Source organism: Lepisma saccharinum, chromosome 7, assembly GCF_977018435.1.
Source record: "Lepisma saccharinum chromosome 7, izLepSacc3.1, whole genome shotgun sequence".
NCBI lineage: Eukaryota > Metazoa > Arthropoda > Insecta > Zygentoma > Lepismatidae > Lepisma > Lepisma saccharinum.
In genome coordinates, this window is record NC_139235.1 from 53,937,112 (window position 1) to 53,964,501 (window position 27,390).

The 27,390-nt window shown below is 36.7% G+C and overlaps 1 protein-coding gene across 1 annotated transcript in view; it reads left to right on the plus strand.

The window, feature by feature from the left end:
• LOC145989858 (U11/U12 small nuclear ribonucleoprotein 48 kDa protein-like) overlaps window positions 1-27,390 on the plus strand; it is an 83,643-nt gene that overhangs the window by 32,890 nt on the left and 23,363 nt on the right. The window contains exons 2-4 of the mRNA XM_083125318.1: window positions 4,993-5,164; window positions 10,446-10,508; window positions 24,053-24,218. Coding sequence (XP_082981444.1) covers window positions 4,993-5,164; window positions 10,446-10,508; window positions 24,053-24,218 — 401 coding nt within the window. The remainder of the gene's footprint in view (window positions 1-4,992; window positions 5,165-10,445; window positions 10,509-24,052; window positions 24,219-27,390) is intronic.

Consider the following 27,390-nt stretch of genomic DNA (forward strand, 5'->3'; position numbering starts at 1 on the left):
TATTGGCTCTGGAAGTTATTCATGAATTTTGGCAAAACATGAAAATAGGTACAAGCGGATATTTTCTTTATTCTAATTTTTTCTCCGTAGACATGAAAAATTGCAACTTTTATTAATCCAAATCCCATTAAATTTAAACACATTTATAAATACCCTGAGGCAAGTTTATCTCAGTTTAGCTTTTATTTTTTTAGGAAGAAAAATGAAGCTACATGGAGAATGAACAAAAATTTCTCAATCTGTTTACTTTGTTAGTATCTTTTGCAGAACAATCTATCTGACAGACGAAAGATTATTACAAAATAATATATCTTGAAGTTGATTAGGTTAATTTTTTGGTACATTGGAATCATACAAACCCTTTATATTGTTAATTTTTTTGTGTGTAGAAGGGAGGTTGAGAGTTGGTAATACGTAAGGTTGGAATAGAGATAACATCTGCTTGTATCCTTGAATTTTTGGAAAGTTTGCCTTGAAAACCAGGAATTATACTTGAATTTTATCATGGTACTAGTGACCATCATGAATCTTTTTCCGTTATCCACACTCAAATTCCACCTTTTATCTGTCAGGATCATTTCATGTGCTGAAAATTGTCTTTCAACAGAAACATAGTCAGTAGTGCAAATTTGAATGCTGAAACATTACTTCGTAAGGTGTGAATGCCAAAAAGGACCAAACTGACACAAGAGTGAGCAAGGCTCACAGATCAGAAGTTTGCACTTGGGACTGTTGATTGATTGATTGATGTGTTGTTTTAAAAGTCAACTTTATGCACAGTAAGGCTAATCGGGACTGGACCTACATTTTAATGTTGGATCTGAAACACTTGTGCCTCCAGTGGGTATTGAACCGGTAACCCCTTGATTACAATGTGATGATGCTACCACTTCACCATCGGGGAGGCTGCACTTGGGACTGTGAAGCAGTAGAGACGATTGGGTGCCAAAACTGAGAATAGGGAGGAGGGGGGTTCAAGGACAGTTTACTTTATCTTAGTAGGCAAGGCTTAGCATTAAGAGTCTATAGTATAGTGCAGGGGTAAAAAGTAGGGGGGAACTGTCCCCTTTCGCTGCCACTGTTTAGTTTAAAGCTTTGATAAACATCATATACTAGGAGGGAGGGAAATCAACAGAAAATATGTTTCACACACACCAGTCATTGAATTATTTCACCACCAAACCTAGTAAATACCTCTGTGAGATATAAAAACCTATAAAAGGTTTAATTTAGGCACATAAACCTAAAATAGGTTCTAACAAGCAAAGTAGGTTATTTTAGGCACTATAAAACTTTGTCGGTTGTTTAGTTTTTTAATGAAACACTGATATACCTTATTTGTTATTTACCTGCAAAGGAAAAAAATAGGTTAAGAACCTAAAATCCGAGATCTATTCATAACAACTAAGTATGAATAAAATTCGAGATGGTCACATTCAAAATTGACCAAAATTTGGTTCACTTGACATGGAATGACCCGGGACTATGTTGAAACATAGTACTGTGGTCCTTTTGGTTCTTGTAATAAATATTTGTTACAACATATTTCCGGTTATATGTATATTGAATGAGCCTAGTAAGTTGATTGTTATCTAACCACTTCTTAATTGCATATAATACAATACATTAACTTGATATATGGTGGAGGCACATAGTATTCAGATCCCATTTTAAACTGTAGGACCAGTCCCGATTAGCCTTACTGTGCATAAAGTGGACTTAAAACACCAATTCAATCAATCAATCAATTTACTTGATATACAGTCATAATTGTCGAGTTTAGTAACCAAAACTGTGTGGTTCACTAAATCAAAGACTTTAAATAAAGCCTGCATCACACGGAACTGGGTTTCCAGTAGGTATGCCCTAGTTGGCGCTGGACTGGTTACCAATTTGCTAGTTTTCACCTCACACGGAACTTATCAGCGTACTTGTCTAGACTTTTGTTCCCATACGAGGGAAGTTGTAATGGCGGCCACGTGAGATGTAAACAATGTATCACTTCACATTTTTAAAAGCCGATAACTATTCAACCGAGAGGAATAATGTGTCGTATAAAACGTTATTAGGTACAAAACAATGGCGCTGTTAATACATACTTTACAACGTTTACTGTACACGCAGGGAAGAATATTTTAGTTGTTTCAAATGTAAACACCGTGTGTTCAGCATAGGTGGTGTAACTCAATGCGGTGTAACTCATGCTGTATACATTATACATTGCTGGAGTAACACTCAGAAACCACAGACAAAGATGCTCCTTTGCACACTCACAGATTATCTTCACATGGCGAAACTTTGCTCTGATTGGCTGTTCCACAGAATCCAGTCGAGGAAAGCAAGTAGCAATTAGAACATGTCCTATTCCTCCAAACCAGTCAAGCAGTCATCTAGGTGGCCATGATTGCTACCTAGAAAGTTAGTTCAGCACCAACTAGGGCATTCCTACTAGAAATCCAGTTCCGTGTGATAGGGACTTACGTCTAGTTGATAACATGCAATTGGTGTTTTTTGCTGAAAGCCTGAGAAACGTCTGTTATCACGTTAACTGCCATGTCGGTCATAATGACCGAAACATGTGGCTTGACTTTGTTGTTTCTATGGTGCTTTGGTCACGAGTATAACAATAATGCACATAAGGCATAACCGAGTATGCATGGGTTACAACTGCACATTAAAAGTTTTTTGACTCTTCCATGTTTTACAGAAAGAAAAGCAAAATTTTCGAGTTTGCCCAATAACCACTCTGGTGCAGGAGGCAAAATTGCTGAAACTACCTTGACAGTTAGTGTATGAAGAAGATCCCTTTGTTTAAAGTCCACTCAGATGGGCTAATTGTGACTAGATCTACAGTTTAAACTAGAATCCAAACTGTTGTGCAATGTGCCTCCATCTGGTATCAAGCCTAGGATCCTTTGGTTAAGGCAATGCACATTACTACTATGTCATTGGGGAGATACCTTATGCTTTATTGTTAATCACTGTGTGAGAGGAAGTAAATAAGCATGTATTTCCAAAAAAATCCAGTAAAATTAATAGAGTAATTAAGTTTTACTTTCACCTCGGGATTTCTACTTTGCTAAGCTAGAACATTTCAATTAAATAATACAATAATAAAACTTGAAACACCACTGTTCTTAAAGTGCTTCCCCTATGGCATGGTGGTAATGTTGTTGCCTTGTAATCAAGTGGTCACGCGTTTGCTACTGGCTGAAGGCTCATAGTGGTTGGAATCCCACTTTAAACTGTAGGTCCACTGAATATCTGTGTATAAAGTGGACATAAAAATTGAGAACATATTAGTAGCTGTAAAATTAGAAATATTTTTCAAAACTGCTAAAGAGATAGGTTTGGAAGTTAACAAAGAGAAAACTAAATACTATATGCTTACAGGCCGAAACCAAGTGTTTGGTAATAATCAAAATCTAATTATTGATAACAACTCGTTTGAACCAGTTTCCAAATTCAAATACTTAGGAGTAATATTAACAAATGAAAATTATATGAAAGAGGAAATAAAAAGTAGGCTTAATTCACTAGATGCATGTTACTTCTCTCTTCATAAACTTTTGTTTTCTCGTTTAATATCTAAGAAACTAGAAGTTAAAATATACAAAACAGTAATTTTGCCTGTAGTATTATATGGATGTGAAACTTGGTCCCTTACATTGAAAGAGGAACATAAATTGAGAGTATTTGAAAATAAGATCCTTAGGAAAATCTTTGGACCTAAAAGGGATGAGGAGACAGGTAAGTGGAGAAGGTTACATAATTTAGAACTACATAATTTGTATTCATGTCCAGATATTATTAGAATAATTAAATCAAGAAGACTTAGGTGGGCAGGCCGTGTGGCACGAATGGGAGAGGAAAGAGGAGTTTACAGGATTCTTGTTGGGAAACCTGATGGTAAGAGACCTGTAGGAAGGCCAAGACGAAGATGGAGGGACAACGTTGAGATGGACCTAAAGGAAATTGGTAGGGATGGAAAAGAGTATATAGAACTTGCTCAAGATAGGGAAAGATGGAAGGCCTCTGTTGCTGCAGCCATGAACCTTCGGGTTTAAGAAGGCTAGGGAGTTAGTTAGTTAGTAAAATTAGAAAGAAACCCTAGTCAACAGTAACAAAATTACAAAATTAAAACAATTATTTAATGTGTATGTTAGTTTCTTCAACTGTGGAAGTTACAGTTTTGGAAGTCAAATGTACTGAATATACCATATTTATGCATGTATAATGTGCACCCTGCTTTTGGATGGGGAAAAGCACAAGCAATTATATATCGTTTATAATACACAGTACAATTGAAGTTCAAGAAATGGCTTACTTAGTTGTAGGTTGTAAAGCTGTTGCTATGCCGATCAAGAGCGAATGACATCATACTTAATCAATGAGTCACCAACCCATGCCAGCTCTCCCTCCAGTGTGTTTAGCATCCCATTGTTTTCGCTTCTGTAACCACATTGTTTATTCTGTAGTAGAAGAAATATGATCAAAATTATGTTGTATGTTTGCAGTGCTCAGGACGTTATTTTATATTATTTCTTGTCCGACACGGATGTACATTCCGTGTGACAGGAGGTACATGCTCAAATTCTACAAGATGGTGCCGCTTTTTGTGATGCCTGAAAATGCTATGATACAAAGTGAAAAACTATGGGAAGTGGCCATTTCATTTTTATAGTGGTTTAAAAAAATATGTATTAAGAAATCCAACCTGGTAATTTGTGCCTGTTGTATGTTAAACGCCGTGACATAGTGTAAACATTAATGGTTTCATGTTGCCTGTCCAAATTATTCCATGCATAATATGCAGCAACAGTTTTTGGGAGCAAAAATTATGGAAGAAAAGTGCACATTATACGTGAGTAAATACTGTACTAAGTAAGTTTTATTCATGTACCCCATTATCTACCAACCATTATTTTGTCTTTGCAAGTACACTGACAAAGCAAAGTGCATTATTTGTAATTGTTAACATATTTCTTACAGGGGGAGGAAGCTATCGCAATATGTCCTGTGAATTCAGAGCATAGAGTTCCCAAGAGATGCCTAGAGGACCATGTGTCAAGATGCACGTGGAAGGCCGAGGGGTATCACCAGGATGATCATCCTCTACCGGCCAGCTATTCAGATGAGCAGAGCCATTCTAGCATTCAGATTGGTAAGAAGTTTTTTCGTGTTTTCTGTATCTAAGACCTATGCTTCTCGACAGTTTATATAGCCTGTTAGCATCACTAATAGATAGGGACGTGACGTTTTAGTTTTAACGATAATACCGAAAAGTTGAGGAAAGCAAAATAAAGTTTTTAAAAGGTATTTGGGTAGGTTACGAAGACAAGTTTTTGGTGTTTGGAAATAGCGAAATAACTCGAATTACGCCATTTTTCAGAATAACACCGAATTTGCACTTTAATGCGAAAAACTCTGCGAAATATGCACTATAAACTGGGCTTAACACTTCTGTTCAAAAAGAACTACCAAAAGCGCTATGAATTTTTTTCCATTTCTAGTCTAGCTAGTGAAAGTTCGATTCAAAAGAGTTTGTCATGCTTCATGTATTGCAGTTTGGTGCAGAAATAACTGACAATGCTTTGACCTCGTCCTGAAATAGATTTTGCCACGGGAATCTTCTCTGAAGGGAAGTTTTGCAGAAACGGGAAAATGTTCAGAGAGAAACACCTGTTGTGTGTGGAGGAGCATAGGGGTGTGGTTGCATGTGTGTACACAAAATGGTATTTTGAGAACTGACTGTGTTTTTGGCATTGTTAGGGAAATTTCAGTCAGTCAGATCACTGAAGCTGCATGGTTTGTGCAGTGTCTTTCATTTCCTTTTCCTTCTGTGCTGTACTTCGCAGCATCCCAAAGCCAGCAGTGAATGCATTAGTTTGCTTCTGAAAGACTTTATGCTTTAGATAGAAGTACATTATTTTGTAATCACTGAATTTCAAAATAACATTGGAGCGGAAGGATTCCTTGATTAAGCGCAATGGAAGTGAGAGGCTGTTTCACGTCCACTTTATGCACATAAAGGCTATTCAGGACTGGACTACAGTTTGTTGAATCCGAACCACTGTGGTGCCTCCACCGTGTATCAATCCCGGGACCACTTGATTACAAGGCAGCCACATTACCACTACACCGAGGGGGAGGCCCGAGAATAAAAGTAATGTGAGTGTAACAACCGGCAACTTTCTGTCTTCAAAGACTTCGAGAAGCTTAAAAGAAGGAAAGAAGATATGGTGTGCATCACACTTCGAACTGTGGAAGCCTTTGTTAAAGCAATAATTCGATTGGAGTGAATGAAAAAAATAAAACTGCTATCTTTCTATTTAGAAGTTTTTTTTATACATAGGAAGTGTGGTGAGTGAATACTGTGAACATTTACTACGCACCATCTGTGCATGGAAAATCATCAATATTATTGTAAACTGAAAAGTGAATTTAAGAAAACAATTTTTGAAAATTTTATTCCTTGAGAGTGAAAGGTTTGAAATATGATTGTGTTCAAAGATTTGGGTGATATCCTTCAATAAACATTTCATATTTAGTGGCCGATGAGATGAAATAGTTTTCCAAATGCAAGAAATTTGGTAATTTCTCACAAAGGTTAGTCTTCGATTTATTTATTTTTGTCATTAAAACTAAAATTTGCCTTAATTCTCCATAACTAAAGCTATGTGACAATCTGAAGCATAGAAGGAACAATAAATAGGAATGTGAAAATAACACTGATTTTCTATTAATAACACCGAAATTTGCTTTAAACCACGAAAAGTAACACCTAATTGCAGTTAAAAATAAACCCTGAAATTTAGGGAAAAATAAAACTAAAACTTTACGTCCCTACTAATAGACAATTCAATACATAGAGAACTTGTTAAAATGAGCAAGTTGCAACTCTTCAGCTTCACTTACAAAACTTTAGCTTTACTTACAAAACTTTTACCAGGCTAAGTGATTTTAAAGTGCTTTTCAGGGCCGTGTCATCCGTGGAGCGGCGACTAGCATGCCAGACTGTGAGAGCGTGTTAAAAATAAGCATGTACAAGAGGTTACATGTTACAAGAGGTGTTAGAAATGTTGTCCTCCTGCACTCACACATTTACCGCATCTTTATAGAAAATTTTCACTAACACATATGTTCCTCTTCTGAATTTGCTTCAATTTCTCTCTGATGTTTCAAAGCTTGGTAGCTCGCCACGCAGATGTCAAGGAAATATCTGTTTCTTGTGCAAGGCGTTGAAAGACTTTTTGAGGAGTATGTTCCAATCGTGCTCCAACATCGTCTAGTTTCTCCTCAGTAAGCACACACCATTTCGCACTTCACTTCTTATCAAGATCAGATACTGTTTCCCTAAATTTGTTCATTAGTTTTTGAACACTGTCTCTGTGTGGAACAGGAACGTCTGGGAATTCTGCTGCAAAATACCTTCTAACATCCTCACAACAATTAGTAATGATGTAAGAGTCGTACACAAAAGACCATTGTTTTAAATTGTACGTATTGTGTGGTATTATTAGACTGCATGAAAGCACCGGTAATGTGTAAACTGAAACAAAACACTTGTTAACACTTCACAAACTGGATACTGAAGCACTGACGAGTCCAGAGAGAACGAGGGTATGCCAAGGTCTGCATAGACTTTAATCGTTAGCAGACAGGAATCTCTGACACCTGTAAGCCTCTCAGGATAGGTTTTCAAATGTGTAGTGATATTGTCAGCATCAGAAATGAGCGGGGGGGTTACACACGTGGTCCTGAACGACGAAGTTTCCGGAAGGACCACCCACAGGTCGCAATGCAGGCAGACACACAGTCGCTTTGCAACGTTGCTTCGGGAGTGTGATGTGATCCCTTCAGCTTTTACTTTGCAACTAGTTTGTTGACACCCATCGGACAGAACGTGCCAGAAATAGCCATCAAGGTTAACCGCCAGTTTGAGTTGCAATCAGTTTAAAATAAGAAAATTAAAATTTTTAAGAAAATAAAATCCTGATGTAGTTTAAAAAATCGACAGTTTACTACTCTTACGGTCCCATACCTTTGCATATTGTAGGTACCATGCATAGATGTGTGTGTCCTACGTTTGCACCCCGTTTTTGGCACCATGTTTTGTTTTCTGGTTTTATCTAAAAACCCATCTGTTTTGGGTTTTTCGAAAAACCCAGGCAAAATGCCAACCCTGGTTCAAAGATTTGTTTGATATTCTTCAATAAATATTTCGTTTTTAGTGGCTGATGAGATGAATTAGTTAACCAAATGCAAGAAATTTGGTCATTTCTAGTTTCTAGGGTGTCTGCCTGTCTAGATAGTCATGAAAGAGTAATAAAATCAACAAGTAGGTCAAGAACTCAATATGTCAAGAAATTATGCTTGTGGTCAGTCACAATGACTGATTCATTGATTTAGTTTTTTCATCTTCACTTTTCTCCACCTTTAATTTATGTACAATTTCTTCTAAGTTGGTGATAAAAGACGAATAGAAGAGAAAATCACAAATATATAGGGACAACAACACCAGCCCTTCATTAGATTATACTGGCTGGGAGTGCAGACACCTTGCTTGTCTGCCAAATGTAGTCCAGGATGCATTAATAGATAAAGCAAGTCTAATTCTCTTGTTAAATACAGCTTCAGTAACACCAAATTACAGTACAAAATATCAAAATTTAGGGAAAAATAAAACAAACTTCACATCCTTAGTTATAGTATATGGTTGAAATTTCCATGAATACCTATTGTTTATCATGTACTATTTTTCTACTTTTTTGTTTCATTTACAGTATTGCAACCTTAAGGGCATGAGGAAGGGTTTCCACAAGGCCCTGCCTTCTGTGGCGGCGGCGAACATTATTGCCAACTTGTCTCTTTTGGAGATAGCTAGGTCTGCTTCTTCCTGCACTCGTTTGACTGTTAACTGAGGCATCTGCTCCACTATGATGCCATCACTGGCTCCGGTCCAGGTAGACCAACTACTGCCATAAATATACATTTTGCACATGATATTGTTACATGGCTCTATTGCATCACCTCCCTCTTACCTCACCAGCTACTTTTTAATAGTTGCATGGCTGACATGAAGGTGACATAATATTGTTCTCTGAGAATACTTTATTTTCGACCATCGTTGGATTATTTAGATGGGTGATGCTGCCAGATCTAGACAGTGAAAGCTAAGAATAAATTGTCATAACTTTAAAGTTAACGGCAATACCAGCACCTCCACCCCCTTTTTGGTACCTAAAAGTACCTTAGGAGACACTAATCGTGCTTTCGAAAATTTAGCTCCTTGAAAGTCAGTTTTAAATCTATTTGAGGTGAAATCTAGCTCTTTTATTCTCATCAGGTTCAGCAACACTGTCAAGAGACCATAGGAGGCAAGGAGAAATACATTACGCTTATGGGAGTATTTGTTCTCTTGGGAATATCAAACTTCCGGGTATAATATATTAACCGAAAGAGGACAGGTTGAAGCTGTAATTGTCAGGCGGAAAAGTTGATACTTCCATTTGATTAGCTGTTTGTTTATTTATATATTTAATAGAAGATTCGAAATACAGCATTAGCCATTTTTTATTGGAACGTATTAACAAAAGAAAATAACAAAAATAATAGCATAAAATAAGAAAATTAATTACATGTAATAATCGTAACATGAGGTTAAGCGACTTGTATACTTTTAGTCAACAGTCTTCTAAAACGTGCCAGATTAACAAAATGTCTATTTGGCTTGTCAGATTATTGTATTGGCTGGGCAGTCTAGGGAACAGTGAACGCTGGATGAGGCACAATCTTGGCTTCTGAGAAGTGAAAAATTGAGTGCTTCTTTTTGAGTGGGGTGGCACTCGAAAGGCAATTTCCTGTAGAAGGTGGTCACTTCTGATGTTGCCATAACTATTTTATGCAGGAATATATGGTCTGCCAGTCTATATCTCTCGTGAGGAGTTTGGATATTTAATATATTCAGAAGAATTGGCTTTAGTAAGTGTTTTGTGGATAAAATTCGGTGATGAACAATGGGCAGGAAGAAATTTAGGACAGAATTTAGTCTATCTAAATTTGAGGGGCATGCCATAGACCATATCGGAGAACAGTATTAGTTTTTGGTGAAACAAAAGATTTGTCAAAAGTGCTGAGAGCAGTCAGGTTGTTTATTTTGGTAAGAAAACATAGTAGACCCAGCATACACATGGAACCCTTAGTGACTGCAGAGATGTGGTCAGAGAAGGAGAGGCAACTCTTTGAACACAATTATTTTTTATGAAATATTTTGTATTTAATGCATTTTTCTGTAAGAAGGTTCCCCATTCAGACGATATTGAAATAATGCACACAAGGTGTGAAACTTCACTCTTCACCTTAACACAATATGGTGTCGTAGTTCCCAAAGGATCTTTTGTTAGTTTTCAAATTGACTATTTGCTTCTTTTTTTCTTTCAAAGGTGAAGAGGAGCAGAACAATATTATTATGGAGGCCAGGAGGAACAGTTCCCAATTGAAACCAGGTAAGCTAACTTGATAATCAACATTAAAACACCATTTATAAATACTTACGTTTCATAGTAACTTCAAGTCAACTGTTAAATTTAAAATAATAAACTATTACATACCCATGCTCAGAGCTCGCAAAATCCCGGTCGCCAGGTTGCCATGGCGACTAAAACTTTCAGCCTGGTGACTGTGATCTTTTGCTGTAATATGTACGAAATTTTGATGGATCTCTAAGTTCAAATTGCAGTACAGCGTAAGTTAGCAAATGATCTTTTTTTCAACGTTGTGAACATTCAAAGTCCGTAACAATTTCTTACCCTTTGTCCCCCAACACCCCATTTTCTGCTTTATCAAATAATTTAGTGATGTTTTGAATACCGTGATGCTCAGCATCTTATACAGAGTCTTTCAAAAGTTACACAACCCAAACGTTGGAAATGTATATCATGAAAACCGTAAGAGATATTTACACCGGGTTTTCTGCATTATAAAGCCTCATCCATTGAGATATTTTTCAATGCTTAAAATTATCAGTCCACTCCGTACAGAAAATTATATAAATTAATAACTGATGGAAAGCAGCATTAAAGTTTTTCCAGAAATGAACTTCTGAGCAAGAAAAATATGTAAGAAATTATCGAAGGATCATAATTAGACATTTGATGACTGATGCCATGTCAGTAAGTCATTTGCGACCCATATTGGCCATGTTCAACGTTTGATGAATTTTTGACTGGCAATTTTATGGATTGAGTGAAAGTGCCATTTTTGGGACATATCTCCGTATATGGCAACACTAGCAGGTCGAAATATTGCCAACAGTCGCATGCAACATATGTCTAAGTATTGGCTATACATTTACGTGAAAAATCGTAAATAAAGATGTTGTGCCGAAATTGGACTCTTGAGAGAGTCCTAGGCTGCCCCAGGTTACATTCAATTCTCTTCGCTCACTTTTGCCGCTACCGTGCCTGTTTTTTTAATTGATTCAGCATGGCGTATTCATTGTACCAGTGCATGTGCATGTCTGAAAAGTATTTTACTACTCATTCTTACACTCATGTGCAAGAGGATTTCCAATGAAAATGCTCTGCTTCTGCTATATCTCACAAAGCAACTGTTTTAGAACCAGTCAAACACCAACAAATGATCCCACAAATTGTTTAAGAGTTGGTATTTATTGTTGGAAATCAGTTGTCAGATGTTTTCAGCAAATTAACAATGTTTTTTTTTTAAAATAATGTAATTGCTTTTATTTAGATAAATGCTAATATAAATTTATGAACCCAGTGATAGCCTACAGGATTAGTTTAGTGCAGAAAACCCGGTGTAAATATCTGTTACAATTTTCATGATATACATTTTCAAAGTTTGGATTGCGCGACTTTTGAAACATACTGTAGTATGCACAATTGCTAGTAGGCGGTTTCCTGGCGCTTGATTTTCAGAGCTGGCACCTAGCTTTGAAGAAAATTTATCGAGCACTACCCATGCTAGCTTTCCAACATCCAGATGTAATATTCTTGTGACACCAGTCCACAAGCTTTCGAATGATAGTTTCATCCTTCTGGTTTGGTTACCCTGTTTGTATTGTTTTGGAGCATCCAGTTCCCCCTGCATATAGCACTGTGCCATGAAAGCACATTTAAGGGATGTTGGTATAGGGCCCCACCCATTCTCGATCTTGGCCATTTTCGAGATGATGGGATCTGCTCCATGCTCCAGGTTCCTTTACCCCTACTATTGCCCGCAGGTACCCATTGATTTCAGGCTGGGTGAGCCCCAGAGCCTCTTTATGCAGGGACAAGACCCAAAAAATTCCGACTTTGGGAATCGAACCTGGTCTCCAACTTGCAGTCAGACACCCTACCAACTAGACCACCAGATGAGGGTGAATATTAAGAAAATTACATGGAAAATGTTTTTATTATGTGGAGAATTATAATTTAATTTAATGTCAATAGCTGAGCCCAACAAGTGGTTGACTTTCGATCTCAGTATTGAATTTTCAGGGTTTGAATCCCAGCCTAGGCATTAGTGTTGTTTTGTGATGTCTCTTCATTGAATCATCTCTCATTCTCATTGTTGTGATTAGTCAAAAGTACCAGAAAAGGAATGCAAAAGGAAAAATACACACACTGTACCACTGTTGTCCAACCTGGGTTATATATGCCCCTAGTATTATAAGATATCTAAAGGGATTGGCATAACATATGTTTTAAATAACCTGTTATGACTAGGGATGGCCAAACGGATCCGGATCCAAAAGTTAAGGATCTGGATCCGGATCCGAAAATTCTGAATCCGGATCCGAGAGTTCCTGATCTGGATCCGAGAGTTTCGTATCTCAATCCCATTATAATATTACCACACCTTAAAAGGTATTATGATCTTCGATTACAAAGAAATTTTTCATTAGTTAGTCCTACAAGAATTTTTTTCAAGTGTTGTTCCTAAAATACTTCGCTATGCATCGGCTAACACACTCGTGCACAAAAATAATCTTACTTGTTTAACATAAAATGTCAGAGGTGATTTTGTAAATGCCATTGAAACGAATATGTATTCGAATGTATTCAAATTCGAATGTATTGGAAATGAAAACACATAAATGTGAGACATTCCATTCCAGGATGAAACCTTTAACACATATAACAAGATAGAAATGTTATACAAAAATTATACAATTGTTCTACAGTTACAGTTTTACAAATTAAAATAAAACATTATAATATATGCAGTGTTATATAATTACAAAGTGTAAGACTAACAAGGGAGATTATCTAAGTGTCCCCCTCCGATTTCCATGAAACTTGGCAGTATAGTGGGGCCCAAAGGAAGAATTACGTGTTTTTTTGTTTCAGCTAAAAAACTGTTTTAGGGGGCAAAACCCCTCAAATGTCAAGATGAGGACAAATTGAAGTGAGGATCTGACCCCTGTGTCCCCCTACGATTTCCATGATACTTGGCAGGCGTGTGTATAAACGGGCCCAAATGAAGAAATGCGTGTTTTTTTTTGTTTCGGCTAAAAAACTGTTTTAGGGGACAACCCCCCCCTCAAATGTAAATATGTGGACAAATTTAAGTGGACATTTGACTTATGTGTCCCCCTCCGATTTCCGTGAAACTTGGCAGGTGTATAGTGGGGCCCAAAGGAAGAAATACGTGGTTTTTTTTTTGTTTCAGCTAAAAAACGGTTTTGTCCTCCTCCATAGTTGAGCAGGTTAAGGGATTCAATCGTCTTGAGATCGTTCGCTGTGGGACGGCGTAGGTTCGAATCCGGCTCTGGTTGGAATTTTTCGGCCTACGTATAGGGCCGGTGGCAACCCACCATCGTGACGAAATTGGGGAGCTCCGAGTGAGTGAGTGTAATCCGGTCGAGACGACCTACTATAACGGCTGGGGATACGTTGGGCTGACCCCCCGACTATTCCAATACTGGTTGAAGATCTCCACGCTTAGAGGTGACGAGAGAAAGTGTGGGAGGAGACCGGCAGTCGGTATTTATGCCCAGGCCCTTCATGGGCTGTTGCGCAAAGGATGATGATGATTATTATTATTATTATAAAAAACGGTTTTACAGGGCGAAACCTACTCAATTGTCAAGATGAGGACAAATTGAAGTGGGGATCTGATCCCTGTGTTCCCCTCCGATTTCCATGAAACGTGGCAGGTGTATAAAGGGACCCAAAGGAAGAAATACGTGTTTTTTTGTTTCAGCTAAAAACTGTTTTAGGGGGCAAAATCCCCTCAAATGTCAAGATGAGGACAAATTGAAATAAGGATCTGACCCCTGTGTCCCCCTCCGATTTTCATGAAACTTGGCAGGTGTATAGAGGGGCCCAAAGGAAGAAATACATGTTTCTTTTTGTTTCGGCTAAAAAACTGTTTTAGGGAGCAAAACCCGCCTCAAATGTCAAGATGAGGACAAATTGACGTGGGGATCATCTGACCCCTGTGTCCCCCTCCGATTTCCATGAAATTTGACACGTGTATAGAGAGGCCCTATGCTCTCTGTTTCTTCCTATGCCATATATACACCTCTATACACCTGCCAAGTTTCATGGAAATCGGAGGGGGAGACTTAGACCTCCCTTGTAAGTGTATTAATTAATTACAAATCGTGCATGTGCGATATATATATATATATATATATATATATATATATATATATATATATATATATATATATATATATATATATATATATATATATATATATATATATATATATATTAGCAGGTAACAATATGTTATAAGCACATTCTTACTTTCCAAAGAAGCGCATGTGGGATGGCAAAATGGATCCGGATCCGAAAATTCTGGATCCGGATCCGAAAGTTCTGGATCCGGATATGAAAATTCCGGATCCGAAAAATTTTAGGATCTGGATCCTTAGGATCCGGAACCAACCGGATCTGATTTCGGATCCGCCAGGATCCGGATTTGGCCATCCCTAGTTATGACCATGTAAATTGTATTTTATTACTCTTTGTGATGTTTTTTGTAAAGTTGGAATCAGGGTGGATTTTTGGCGATTTTTAATGATAGTTTGCAATGTTTATTTACAGTTTAATGATTATAACACTATACGGTTTAACATGATTAGTATCTTGCATATTATTCTACAAATGTTTGATATTTTTACCTATAAAAATATTGAATTTTAAATCAAGAGAAATTTAAGTGTGTTTACAGTTTACATTTCCTTTCGCATCAGCTTCACCCCATCAGTACATATATTTTCTTTCCTTTCTGAGAGCCTAAGAAACACCATTAAATGATTTCAAGATTAATGTACTTTCACCAAAAGTGATTCTGATGTCTACAAAATCCTTTTGTACATTATTCTATAAATTATTTATTTAAAGTGATTTAAATCAGTGATTATTTTTAAGGAATCACGCAATTTAAATATTGATTTATATTGTAATTTAAATCAACCTGATTAACAGGGTGATTACAAAGTCGCTATACATTTCTACATGAACAGGATTTATTGCACAAACACTGAAAAGCATATCACAGTAGGACACAATATCAGTGTAACTCAATGTGACCACCCCTCAAATCTAGACACAGATGCAGCTGATCCAACACAGCCCGAAACACCTTCTCCAACATTGCTGGTGTAATCTCAGCAACTAATATTTATAAATAATTTTAATTTGCTTTAATTAAACTTTTCAAATATTTTAGAAGGCCGTTTACCAGAAAACCATAGAAGCAATTTTAAGTGTGTTTAAAATAAATCCGATTTAAATAAAAATCAAGAATGATTTTTTAAATAAAAATTATGATTTTTATCCACCCTGTTCTGTTAGCACAGCAGGTTCTACTCTTGCAACAAGTTGAAACTTTCATTGAAAAAAAAAAAAAAAAAAAGAGCCACATATAGCCCTCCCTGCCCACCCCATTGCTCAAATGATGAACATTTTTTTATCCATCTTATTTACTGGATTTTACTCCATGAAAATATTCCTTGGTCCAAGGACATTCCCATCAGCTGATGAAGTGAAAGTGGTAGTTTGTAATTGTTTTCGAAACCTGGAGAAACACCTCTGCTGTGATGGTATAATCTCAAAATATAAGGTCAGTCAGTGGAAAACAGGCCACCTCGTATATCTCAACGTATAGATGTTGCAGCTCCATGAAACTTCTGCCACTGGAAGGGGGTTCCATTGTTGCCTGGTAGATGGCAGTTGTGTCATAGGCTTGTGTGAAGCAGTACAAGTGTGAGCTGTGTGAAATGCAGACATGCAGGGACTTGCTGTCTGGCATATCGTGGAGGTCAGTTAGGAAGAGCAGTGAGCAGTTGAGCGTTTGCAGGTGACGAAAGGTGCTAGGACGCAAGACATTCACCATCGAATGACGGCAGTGTATAGGGAAGGAGTGGAGTTGGAGTTTTTCTTCAGAAATACGTCAGTGCAGGACAATCCACAACCTGGACCCTCTGTCAGTATCGCAAACAATAGCATCATCCAACCTGTGAGACAGCTTCTTCCGCCACCAGGAAATGCATGACTGCTCTCTGCTCTTCCTTACTGTCCTCCATGAAATACCAGACGGCTTGTCCTTGCATGTCAGCACTTGACACAGCGCACACTGGCACTCTGCTTCACACAAGCCTGCAACACAGCTGGCATCTGCCGGGCAACAATGGAACTCCCTTCCAGTGGCAGGAGCTTCGTCGAGTTGCGACATTTACACATAGGTGGCTTGTATTTACATGTAGGTAGCTTGTCTTATACTGACTGATCCTTTTAAAAACAATGTTGAAAAGTGTAAGTCCTTAAATATAGTTCGTTCCAAGATCTTTCAAATCACCTTGATACACATACAAATACAAATGAACATATCAGTTTATATATACACACGTAGATAGAAAGAGTGTATTTGACATTTAGGAACAAATTTGACATCAAGAAAGAACAATTTTCCTGCTATTGTGAGAAATGTTAACATGATAGAATAATTTAATTTTAAATTCGAGTGAAGTATAAGTTGTGTTGTATTTAGGATTTTTTTTTGTTTATCTTTAAGATTTAACCCTATAAAATACTTATAGTGTTTTCATATCTATGCTTATGTAAACTCTATGCTTAGCCATAGTTTAAAGAGCATTCTGTAGTTAAATTGATCAGTCATGAACATACTAGGACTATTCAGAAATCAACTTCCAATTGGCTCGTAAAAAGCAATACCTAACTGCAGCGACATGACGCATTCGCAGTAGCCAGCAGTAATGTGTAATTGCAGTCCACACACAACCGCAGTCATTTTACGTCAACAGTGCATGAGTAGCAACTGACAAACATGAACGCTCATATTACTGCTCCCTCATACTCCCCCATAGTTGTGAGGTGCATGGTGTGATTTGATTCCTTCAAGCAGAAGGAGTAAATGCAGCCAAAATTCATCATCAATTGTGTCATGGAAATTCGAAGAAATTCCTCAGAGAGTTGTGAAATTGTGAAATGGCATTTTGCTTGCACGATTTCTTCAATCTGTCGGACGAGTTCATCAGTCACACTTGAATGTCTTCCTTGGCCTCCCTCATTATGCACATCTGCACACCCTGCCGTACATTTCATGCACCAGTCTCTTACAGCACTATCATAATGTCATTGCCATAAACACGACACAAAGTTCCTACGTGCGCACTGTTGATGCAAATGGACTGCGGTTGTGTGTGGAGTGTGATTACATATTACTGCTGGCTACTGAGCCTGTACCATGTCACTGCAGTTATGTATTGCTTTTTACGAGCCAATCGGAAGTTGATTTCTGAATAGCTCTCATCTGGGTTGTAACAATTCCACTGTATGTCATTAATTTCAATAAAAGCTTGAAGTTTGTTCATGACTGTATGTAAATGATGTGGGAGTATCATATCCAAGAATTACAACACTGTTATATTTAATTTGGCTTTACCATTTCAGCAAATCACCAGTGAGTATTGCAGGATCTTTGTGTGTGTGTATTATGTAACCTATATCCTTTTTTGAATATCCTTTATGTATGGCGTGTTAAGTTTTCAAAATTGTGTGCTCTTATCACAACAAAGATAACTTATACTTAGATTGATACTTACCGTATTTACGCATGTAATGCACATAATACACACCCTAGTTTTTGATGGGGAAAAGCAACAAACAATCATGTCTCATACATAATGTGCAGTACAATTCAGGTACAAGAAATGGCTTTGTTAGTTGTAGGTCGTAAAGCTGTTGCTATGCCAATCAAGAGTGAATGGCAGTATGCCTATTCAATGAGTCACACCTGTTTCTATGTGACCAAGAGAAAATATCATCTTGTGTATACCCACAGAACCTCCTTCTCTCCCTCCACTGTGTATAGTGTCCCAAAGGTTTCACTTCTGTAACCACCGTGTTTATTCTGTAGTAGAAGAAGAAAGTGAGAGCAAAATTATGTTATGGATTTGCAGCACCCAGGAAGTTATTTTCTATTATTTCTCACCCAACCAATATCGCTGGTACATATTCTGTGTGACGAGAGGTGCGCTTTCGAATTCTGCCAGAACACATGCTGCTTTTCTCAGTGTCACAAAACATTCTGTTACAAAGTGAACAATCATGGAAAATGGCCATTTCAATTTTTACAGTGTTTTTTTTAAAAAAATTTATTACTGTAGAAATCCAACCTAGTAAGTTGTATTTGCGCTTGTTGATTTATACCTGTTTTACACAGTGACATAATGGAAACATGTATGGTTTTAATGTTGGCTGTCTGAAGTATTCCGTGCATAATAGAAACCACAGTTTTTGATGGTAAAAATTTTGGAAAAAAGTGTGCATTATACATGAGTAAATACGGTATATAGAGAGAAAGTACTGATTTTAATTGTAGCTATGAATAGTAAAATAATATTGTCGTCTTGGAAGATGATTTTTGCTCATTTGTATGAAGGTAAGTTTTAAGTCCAAATCCTGCTCGTACGTCAAATGTAAGCGAAAAATCCTCAGAATCTTCATGTAAATGTACATATTGACAATTCTGATAGACGAAGTACAAGGGATGAAGTGGCAGAAAGACTGAAATCAGTTGTCTTTTGTTGAAGTAAATTGAATGCCAAGTCTTGCCTATCAACAAGGAAAGAACCAAGGTCATTTGGTTGCAACCATTGAGGAGGCTACTTCCAGCTGTTCAAAAAGAAGACATGGGTCCTTGAAGAAATTATGTGTCATACGGGCCTCCCCGATGTCGCAGTGGTAGCGTTGTCACATTGTAATCAAGGGGTCCCGGATTGGATACCCAGTGGAGGCACATAGTGGTTCGGATCCCACTTTAAACTGTAGGTCCAGTTCCAATTAGTTGTACTGTGCATAAAATGCACTTAAAACACTAACAAAGTTTATGTGTCATACATGCACTATTACTCAATAACTGTGCAAAATTCAAGAATGGGACGCCAATAGTATCAGGAGTTATATTAGATTTAGGATAGGTTAGGTAACATATTTTCATAGACAAATTCCTATAATTCAAAAGTAAAAGTTAAACAGGAATAAAGTACAATATTGTTTGAATTAATGTACATGAAGCTTATGTTTACATTCCCAGTTTTTAGAAATACAGGATGATTCAAAAGTATGGTCCCATAGGCAACTCTGTTATTAGTGCACATAGCGAAAAATGAAAAGAGGGGAGGAAGTTGTTGGAAATGGTGAGTTTCAATCTAAAGTACTTGAATTTTCAACCTAGTATGTACCGTTTAGGTGTACACTGGTATGAGCCTCATTGGTAGCCGAAAATGCTACATGCTTGTCCTGGAATACTGTATGCCATTGCATTACCACACAATACTGGGTAAATTAAGAATTGATGACTATCATTACATTTAAAGTAAATAAGTAAATAATGTGAATGCGTAGTGCCACAGTGTGAAGTACATATAGTAGCCTGATTCACATTTGTGCCTGTTAACCTTTTCTAGTAATTAATGAACACAAAATACATTTTTATTGTTGCTCAAATGGTACCAAAGCCACCACAGATACCGTAAAATGACAGAGACAACTTTTGCAGCAACAGAATTCTTCTGTCCCTTCTTCAGTAATTGACTGTAAATTTGACAGTTGTACACATGCCCCCGGTGAAAATCTTCTCATCAGTAAAATTAAGAATTTTGAAGAATAACATACTTTTTCCAATTGCTTTTGTTTCATTTCATCGGTAAGGAAATGAATATGATCACAGTTTCTAGTCTAATATTAAATAAAGAATTAAAAGGAACACATATATTTTAGAGAAATGCAAATATCACGAGGAAAATAGCTCAAAATAAGCCTCTGAACCTTTTCACCACCCTGTATACAATACATTCCTTTGGGTGATAGACCAGTCACAGGTGAATGTAATATATGATTTTTCATCTACAGAACATTGCAAGTTTTGTAGTTCATATTTTTAATTTAGAAAATTTTCAACAAAGAAAAAAAATCATTTTTTACATATGGATTTGCATTTGTAAAATACAATAAATACATTGTGAACCATTATTTTGTCCATATTCATAATTATAGCATGTATAGTTAAAACATAATCAAGAGTGATTGATTGTTTTACTTTGCTTTTGTGCCAGTTTTAACTAATCACAAAGATGAGATGAGTAATGACACGCAAAATAAACTAACACAGTTATTTTATTATATTTTTTTTAAATTTATTTTATCTGCGACGTTTCATTGTGTTTTCCCAGAACTTTCTCAAGTTACATATACAACAACACAACTTCAGAAGTGTAGAGTGACTAGCCCATGTGAGGTGGTGTTGTATGTGTAGCTTGAGAATGTTCTAGGAAACCAGAATGAAACGTCACAGATAAAATCAAATAAAAACCACTAAAAATAACTGTGTTAGATTATTTTGCATGTAAAAAAGTGGTTATGCGAACCTTCAAGAAGAACATTGAGTAATGACACAATGAAATTGATGAAGGGACACTGTCAGAGGTCCCGGGTTCGAATTGTGGCCCAAGTATGGTATTCTTTGCATCATATCATCTCTCATTCTCATTGTCATAATTACCCAAAGTGCAGAAGAGTAACACCGAATAAAAATAAGCAAATCATATTAGCATTTTGTAGGTTTGATGCGTATTACTCACAATTCCAGAATATAAAAAAAAGGACGTTAAAAACTATACTTACAGTTTTTAAATCATATTAGATCATGTGTTTTGTCTCAGAAGATGAAATTGAACATTTAGAGATTTACATAAAAAAGATGGATGTGTTGTGCATTTTTAATAATAATAGACAAATATACACTATCATAGTTACTTTGAAAAATGTCAGATCATTAGAATTGTTAATTTACTAAGAGAACAATATACTGGTTGGTATAGTTGAATCAGTAGGCATTAAAAATAAAAACACTTGGTTCCAGGTTTGAGTTCTGGCTTTGACATGGATTTTCCTGCCTTTTCTACCTTCATCCATTTCATCTAAACATTATTCAGGTTTAATGTAATGATGTGTAAGTGTGACATAAGATATACAAAATAAATAAACTGATAAGCCTATATTAAATACAAGTAGAATATTACAGGTTGATTCAATAGTCCTTGAACAACCCCTAAAAAGATGTAAAGGAGTTAGACTGGGTACAAACAGGTTAGACCTAGAGGGTACCATATTTGTGTGTTCCAAGCGGACGTCTGCCATATTGGTGGCCGCCATATTGAATTCAACTCAAATTTTTTAAATGGGAAATGGGTGATGTGATATATCAGGTCAGGCTAGAATTTCACAAGAAATGCAATGGTGAAGGTTTTTTCGGTGTATCCTTAACCAGTGAAGAACACTTAAAGAAAGTACTGCTGTCTGGGGGGGAGAACTTCATGTGCCACTGCAGATGATTTATCAACATCACCTCCAATGAGATCCAGTGTCGCATATGACAGTTGTGTAATTGTCCAAAACACCATTCACAATATTCAACTCCACGATCCAGATCATCCTCACTGAGATGAAGTTGAAGCTGAAGTTTATAGGGGCATCAAGATACAAATGATTGATGGTTGACTAACACCACATTCTTGTCATAATCGGTGTGTGATATGTTTTGCGGACTTTGCAAATGAAGCCAGGACTTCTGTGGCTGTTTCTTCATCAATGGAAGTCACCTGTTATTGCCTGATCCTATCTCCCGAAACTTTTGGGCTAATGGTGCGACTGTCACATGTGGCACTGAATCTGGTGGGGGGTATCGTTCATTAAAATTTCCGTGTTGGCATGAATATTAGCCGCACCCTAAAATTTGAAGGGGGGGGGGAGGGGAAAGAAAAATAAACTAATATAAGCCGAGGGAAGAAAAGAAAATTGGTCCCCTGAAAGATCTTCTCGTTGAAGTGCATTTTTTAGTTTCGGCTCAGCAGAACCCAACATCACACATTAGATTCGTCAAGTCCATTATTCCTTTCAGCCCCTCTGGTGCTTGTGGCTTTAGCGTAACAAACAACTGCAAGTTTGAATCTTGCATCGTAAGTATGCCTTATTCGCAGGCTTGATGATGCTTTCTTCTCCACACGATCGTTCATATTGGCGACAAACCTGTAGATCCACTTCAGTAGAAATGAATACCTGTACAAGCTTAGAGAAGAACGAACACAATCTTAATAAAATCATAGGGTACGTTATGAAGAATGCCTACAGTTTTTACAATGCCCAGTTAGAAACAACAATTCTATTGTTGGATAACATTATGGTATCTACAATGTGACCAGTTTCTACAATGCTATTTTTGCATTATCGTTATTTCAAATGAGAAATCAGCACATTTTTAACAGCATATGATTTGATGAAATGTCATAATTTTTTTAAAGTCGCGAATAAAAGATGCATCCTAATTTTTCAAAATTTTGCAATGGCAGGTGAACTTCTCTCTCCAGACAGCAGTATGATATCGATGTGTTCCTGACATGTTCGGAACATTCTGGCACTGGTTTCTCACAATTGGAAAATGAGACATTTATTACAATCATGCAGTCATAACATTTTACTGGTTAAAGGTATGTCAAAAAAACTTCGCCATTGCATTTCTCGTGAAATTCTAGTCTGATTTGATTTTTCATATCACCCCCTGCCCATTTTAAATTTTGAGTTGAATTCAATGTGGTGGCCATCAATATGGTGGGACTTTTGAATCACCCTGTAATTCATTATTATTAATAATTATAATATTCTCCAGTTATATTTTTGTTTGTGTTTTCATCTATATTAACTAGTATTTATTTTACTCATATGAAAAGTTTGCGTAACCATAGTCATAACGATATCAACATTGTGGTATTGTCTACCCCTTTTCCTAATTTTTCAACCCAGATATTTTCTTTTGTTGCTCAGAAGAAATTGGCATTGATGTGAAATGTCAGGTAAAGGAGGTGCCGCGTTAAGTATCTTTTTATTATTGATGTGATTTATTTCCCTGATGTACAATATTTTTACTAATATGGAAATTGTGTAACATTTTTGCATTTAACTCTTGCAACAATTGTATTTTCCACAGATGATATACCATCACATGTGTTAAAATTTCCTTAACAAAGATATTGGTCAGTTCTATTGTGTGAAGGTTACATATTTTTACTAGGGTTGAACCGGTACTCTCACCGATTCCAACCAATACCGATGCAAATGCTTGAAAAGTATAAAAATTAAAAGTTGTTCAAATTATTTATTAATAATAGTGTGTAAGTATTCCCCAATATATGTACATTAAGTAACCAAGATTTTTGCTCTAAAATATTTGAAAATTACATCAGAATATTAAGTTAGAACAAAATTCAGATTTTTTTTAACACAAAACTGGTGCAAAATTAAAATATACTCTGAATAATATCAAGGATAATTAGACTTCGGGAAAGTGTTGCATGGCATTTTTCAAGACTCCGTGAAAAACCAAAACACTTGAAAATCATTGGTAAATAAATTCAGACTGATGCTCTCCGATGCCAATACCACTGGTATCAGCTCAGCCCTAGTATTTACCAAGATTCAACCTCAGATTGTTCTTTACTTTATGAATACAGGTTATGGAGATGGATTGGTTAGAAAGTGTACACCTAGAACAGCTGATCGGATGTTTTCAGAGTTTAGTGCTGATGAAAGACTAGCTCTTTATGATTATGTAGTGAACAACACAGAACCAGCTGCACCACTCCCTGCGTACGGCATTGAAGATCTTGGAAATTTACCGTAAGTAATTTACCTGAAGTTAATTTTGATTTCTAAGTACATAGTGTTTAAAAAAAATGTTTTTGAAACACCCTGTGCATGTGAAACTAAGCATATTTGGAGGAACATATGTGTTGGTTTAGTTTTCATGGTGGTCCTGCCAGAGTTTGAACTAACAACCCTGAAAGCTCTGTTGATATGATTGGAGTGTAGCATGAAATATCAGGGTAGCAAGCATGCGCTGACCCTGTTTGTCTCACAATGAAAATAAGAAATAACTTCTCAGTAATTCATTTCAATTCTTTATACTTAGAGAAATGTCATATGTGTACTCTTTCATTACAATTTAATATTTTTAATGCAAAATTTAAGAACTTGAAGCAAATTGCAGATATTTTTGCTAAATCATCATTAGTAAAATCGCTCTTCCAAGGAGAGGCTACAGCTTGAGAAATTGAGTTTTGGAACTGTAGTGGTAGGATACCCTGTGTCAGGATGCTAGTGCGCACTAGACAGCTATTTCTGAGAAAAAGAGCTTCAAAGTTTTGAAGTATACCAAGCTTGCCTCATGAGACAACCATATTGTCCAATTCCTAAAGGTGGCCTGGTGGCAATGTATCACTTTCACAAGCTGAAGGTTCTGAGATCTAAATTTGGGGAACAAAAAGAAGTCCTTTGAATCTGGAGATTGGGAAACAAGTGTCATTGAGTTCTTGACCAAAACCTCTCTTCTAGTAGTGTCTGCTTTTGATCCTTTGACAACAATCGTGACAATTTCTTTCTATGAGGCGGTGCATTCCAAAAATGTAGGTCAGAATCTCAAGACACAGTTTTTGAGATGTTAACCTCTTCAGCTACTTCCATGAACTGTCAGGCAATGGTTGGAAAATATTACTTCATTAATTTTCTGCACAATGAATAAGTCTTTGACATTGATGATCTTCATGAAGAGGCATCATCTACAGCAGAATTGCAACCTTCTTTTAAACGTTTGCTAGATCAAACTACTTTTCAGCCCATAGTACACAAAATGTGATGCTAGAGGGCTGTCCAAGATTAATTCAGATCCAATTATTGGTACATAATTTTAAAAAAATCACAAACTTTCTGGACAGACCTCGTATATGTGCTGGCACCATTAAACATGTCACTTTTCCAAACCTACAGATGATATTTCCAAAGCTACAGATGATATGGCAGTTATGTTTGTTTTGTTATTTTATAAACATATAAAGATAGAACATACCCAAATTACAAATCAGTGTGGGTATTTTACGGTTGTTAAAAGCTGTTTTTATTTTTTAATTGATATGAATTTTAAAGTGTGGGGTTTTCAAATGAGTGGATATGTTATTTTAAAAATATGAAAAGAGAACTATATGTCATAAAGCCTTGAAGTTTGTTTAATTTTGAATAGAATGGCTAGGGCTTTCATACAAACTAAAATGTTGGCATTCTGTCTTGATGCAGGTTCATTAGAAGAAGAAAGAAAGAGATATCTACTTAAGAAATTCGTTGTCAGGGAACCGTTGTGGCCTCCAAGTATACCAAAGCATACAGAAAAATCTATGTACCTGCAATTGTTGTATGGTTTGATATTGTCCCATAGTTTAGAATGAATACATGAATATACAGTTACTCACAATGTTGTTTGTACAGACGAAGTGTGAGAAGTAAACGAAAGCAAAAATTACAATAAGCCTTAGTACATTAGGTATTCTCCCTACATGTAGGTATAACACACATGGTGATTTCTTTACAACCCTTTGTTCCCCCATAAACTTTATTAATAATGCAAAATCATACAGTTTAGCACAAACATGTTACTTTGATGTCAAATTTCTGTCTGTACAGTTGCAATAAAAACAAAAAAAACACACATAAAAATGTTAAAAATATGACAGTTTAATAGCCAGATGCATAACCCTTTGCCTTAATAAGTTCTTGGCATCTCCTGTGCATAGAAGCGACCAAGGTCTTGCAGATGTCTGGACTGATTCCCTCCTACTCTAAAGCGACGGCTCTTTTCAGATCTTCTTTTGACTTGCACTAATGTTTATGAACATTTTTCTTAAAAAAATGTCCATAAATGCTCAATTGGATTTAGTTCTGAAGTTTGAACTACATTTAAAATCAACCAGTCCCTGTTGAGTTGAGCAGTATGTTTGCTGTTGTTATCCTGCTGGAATGTGAACACACGTGACAACCCCATTTGTTGGACATTTTTTTCACTTTATTCTTCAGGAAATTGTTACAGACATGTTTGTCCATGATTCCATCAATGACTTGCATTTTTATTCGACATACAGGCTGGGCTCCCCGATGGCATAGTGGTTGTGTTGTTGCCTTGTAATCAAGAGGTCCCTGGTTTGATACCCTTGTATGTATGCATCCATGTGTTGGGTGGTGGTTAATGAAAGGTGCATATAGGGACCAGACAAAATCCCACCCTACATCTTCAAAGGATGTATAGATATATTTAAAAATCCTCTCTTCATTATCTACAACACGATTTTATCTTCTATGCAGTTTCCCAAATGGTGCAAAAAAAAACAACTTCTGTAGGTCCTGTACCAAAATCCCCCGAGAACAGAAACCATCGTCCCCTAGCTCTTTTATCTGCCCCTGCTAAAATATTTGAGCAAGTCTTATATTGCCACATATACTGAGTGAGTTTTTTAGCATGACACAACGAAATATCTCGAAGGGGCTCATCCAATGATGCCAAACTCCACCCCCACCCCACCTCCTGGGGGTGAGGCGAGGGGCAACTGTGAAATCTCAAATGGGAACCCCCATTTTTTATTGCAGATTCGGATTCTCCAGACAAAAATACGTAGGTTTTGTCTGAAACTGTTTTTTTGGATTTGTGATCGCAAAAAGTAAGATTTGGTGCAATTCTCGAGAACACTGTCCTCTTCGTCAGGCTTCGTGGCTGATTATACCGTGTCTGTTTGACCAGGAAACAAGGTGTAATGGTTTGTAAGATAAAACATGCGGTCCTGAAACATGCTCGGCAATCTGTTAAAAACTAGGTTAACCAATTATAAAACTGTAAAACGTTGAAGAAAGGGAATGTAGAGGAAAGATGTTAAAAAAAATGGAAGAAGATAAAAACAAATAGGCTTTAATGTAACGAAAGAAATGAAATGAGCGTTCATGATAATAGAGGAGTTCCAAGGTGGAGGGATGA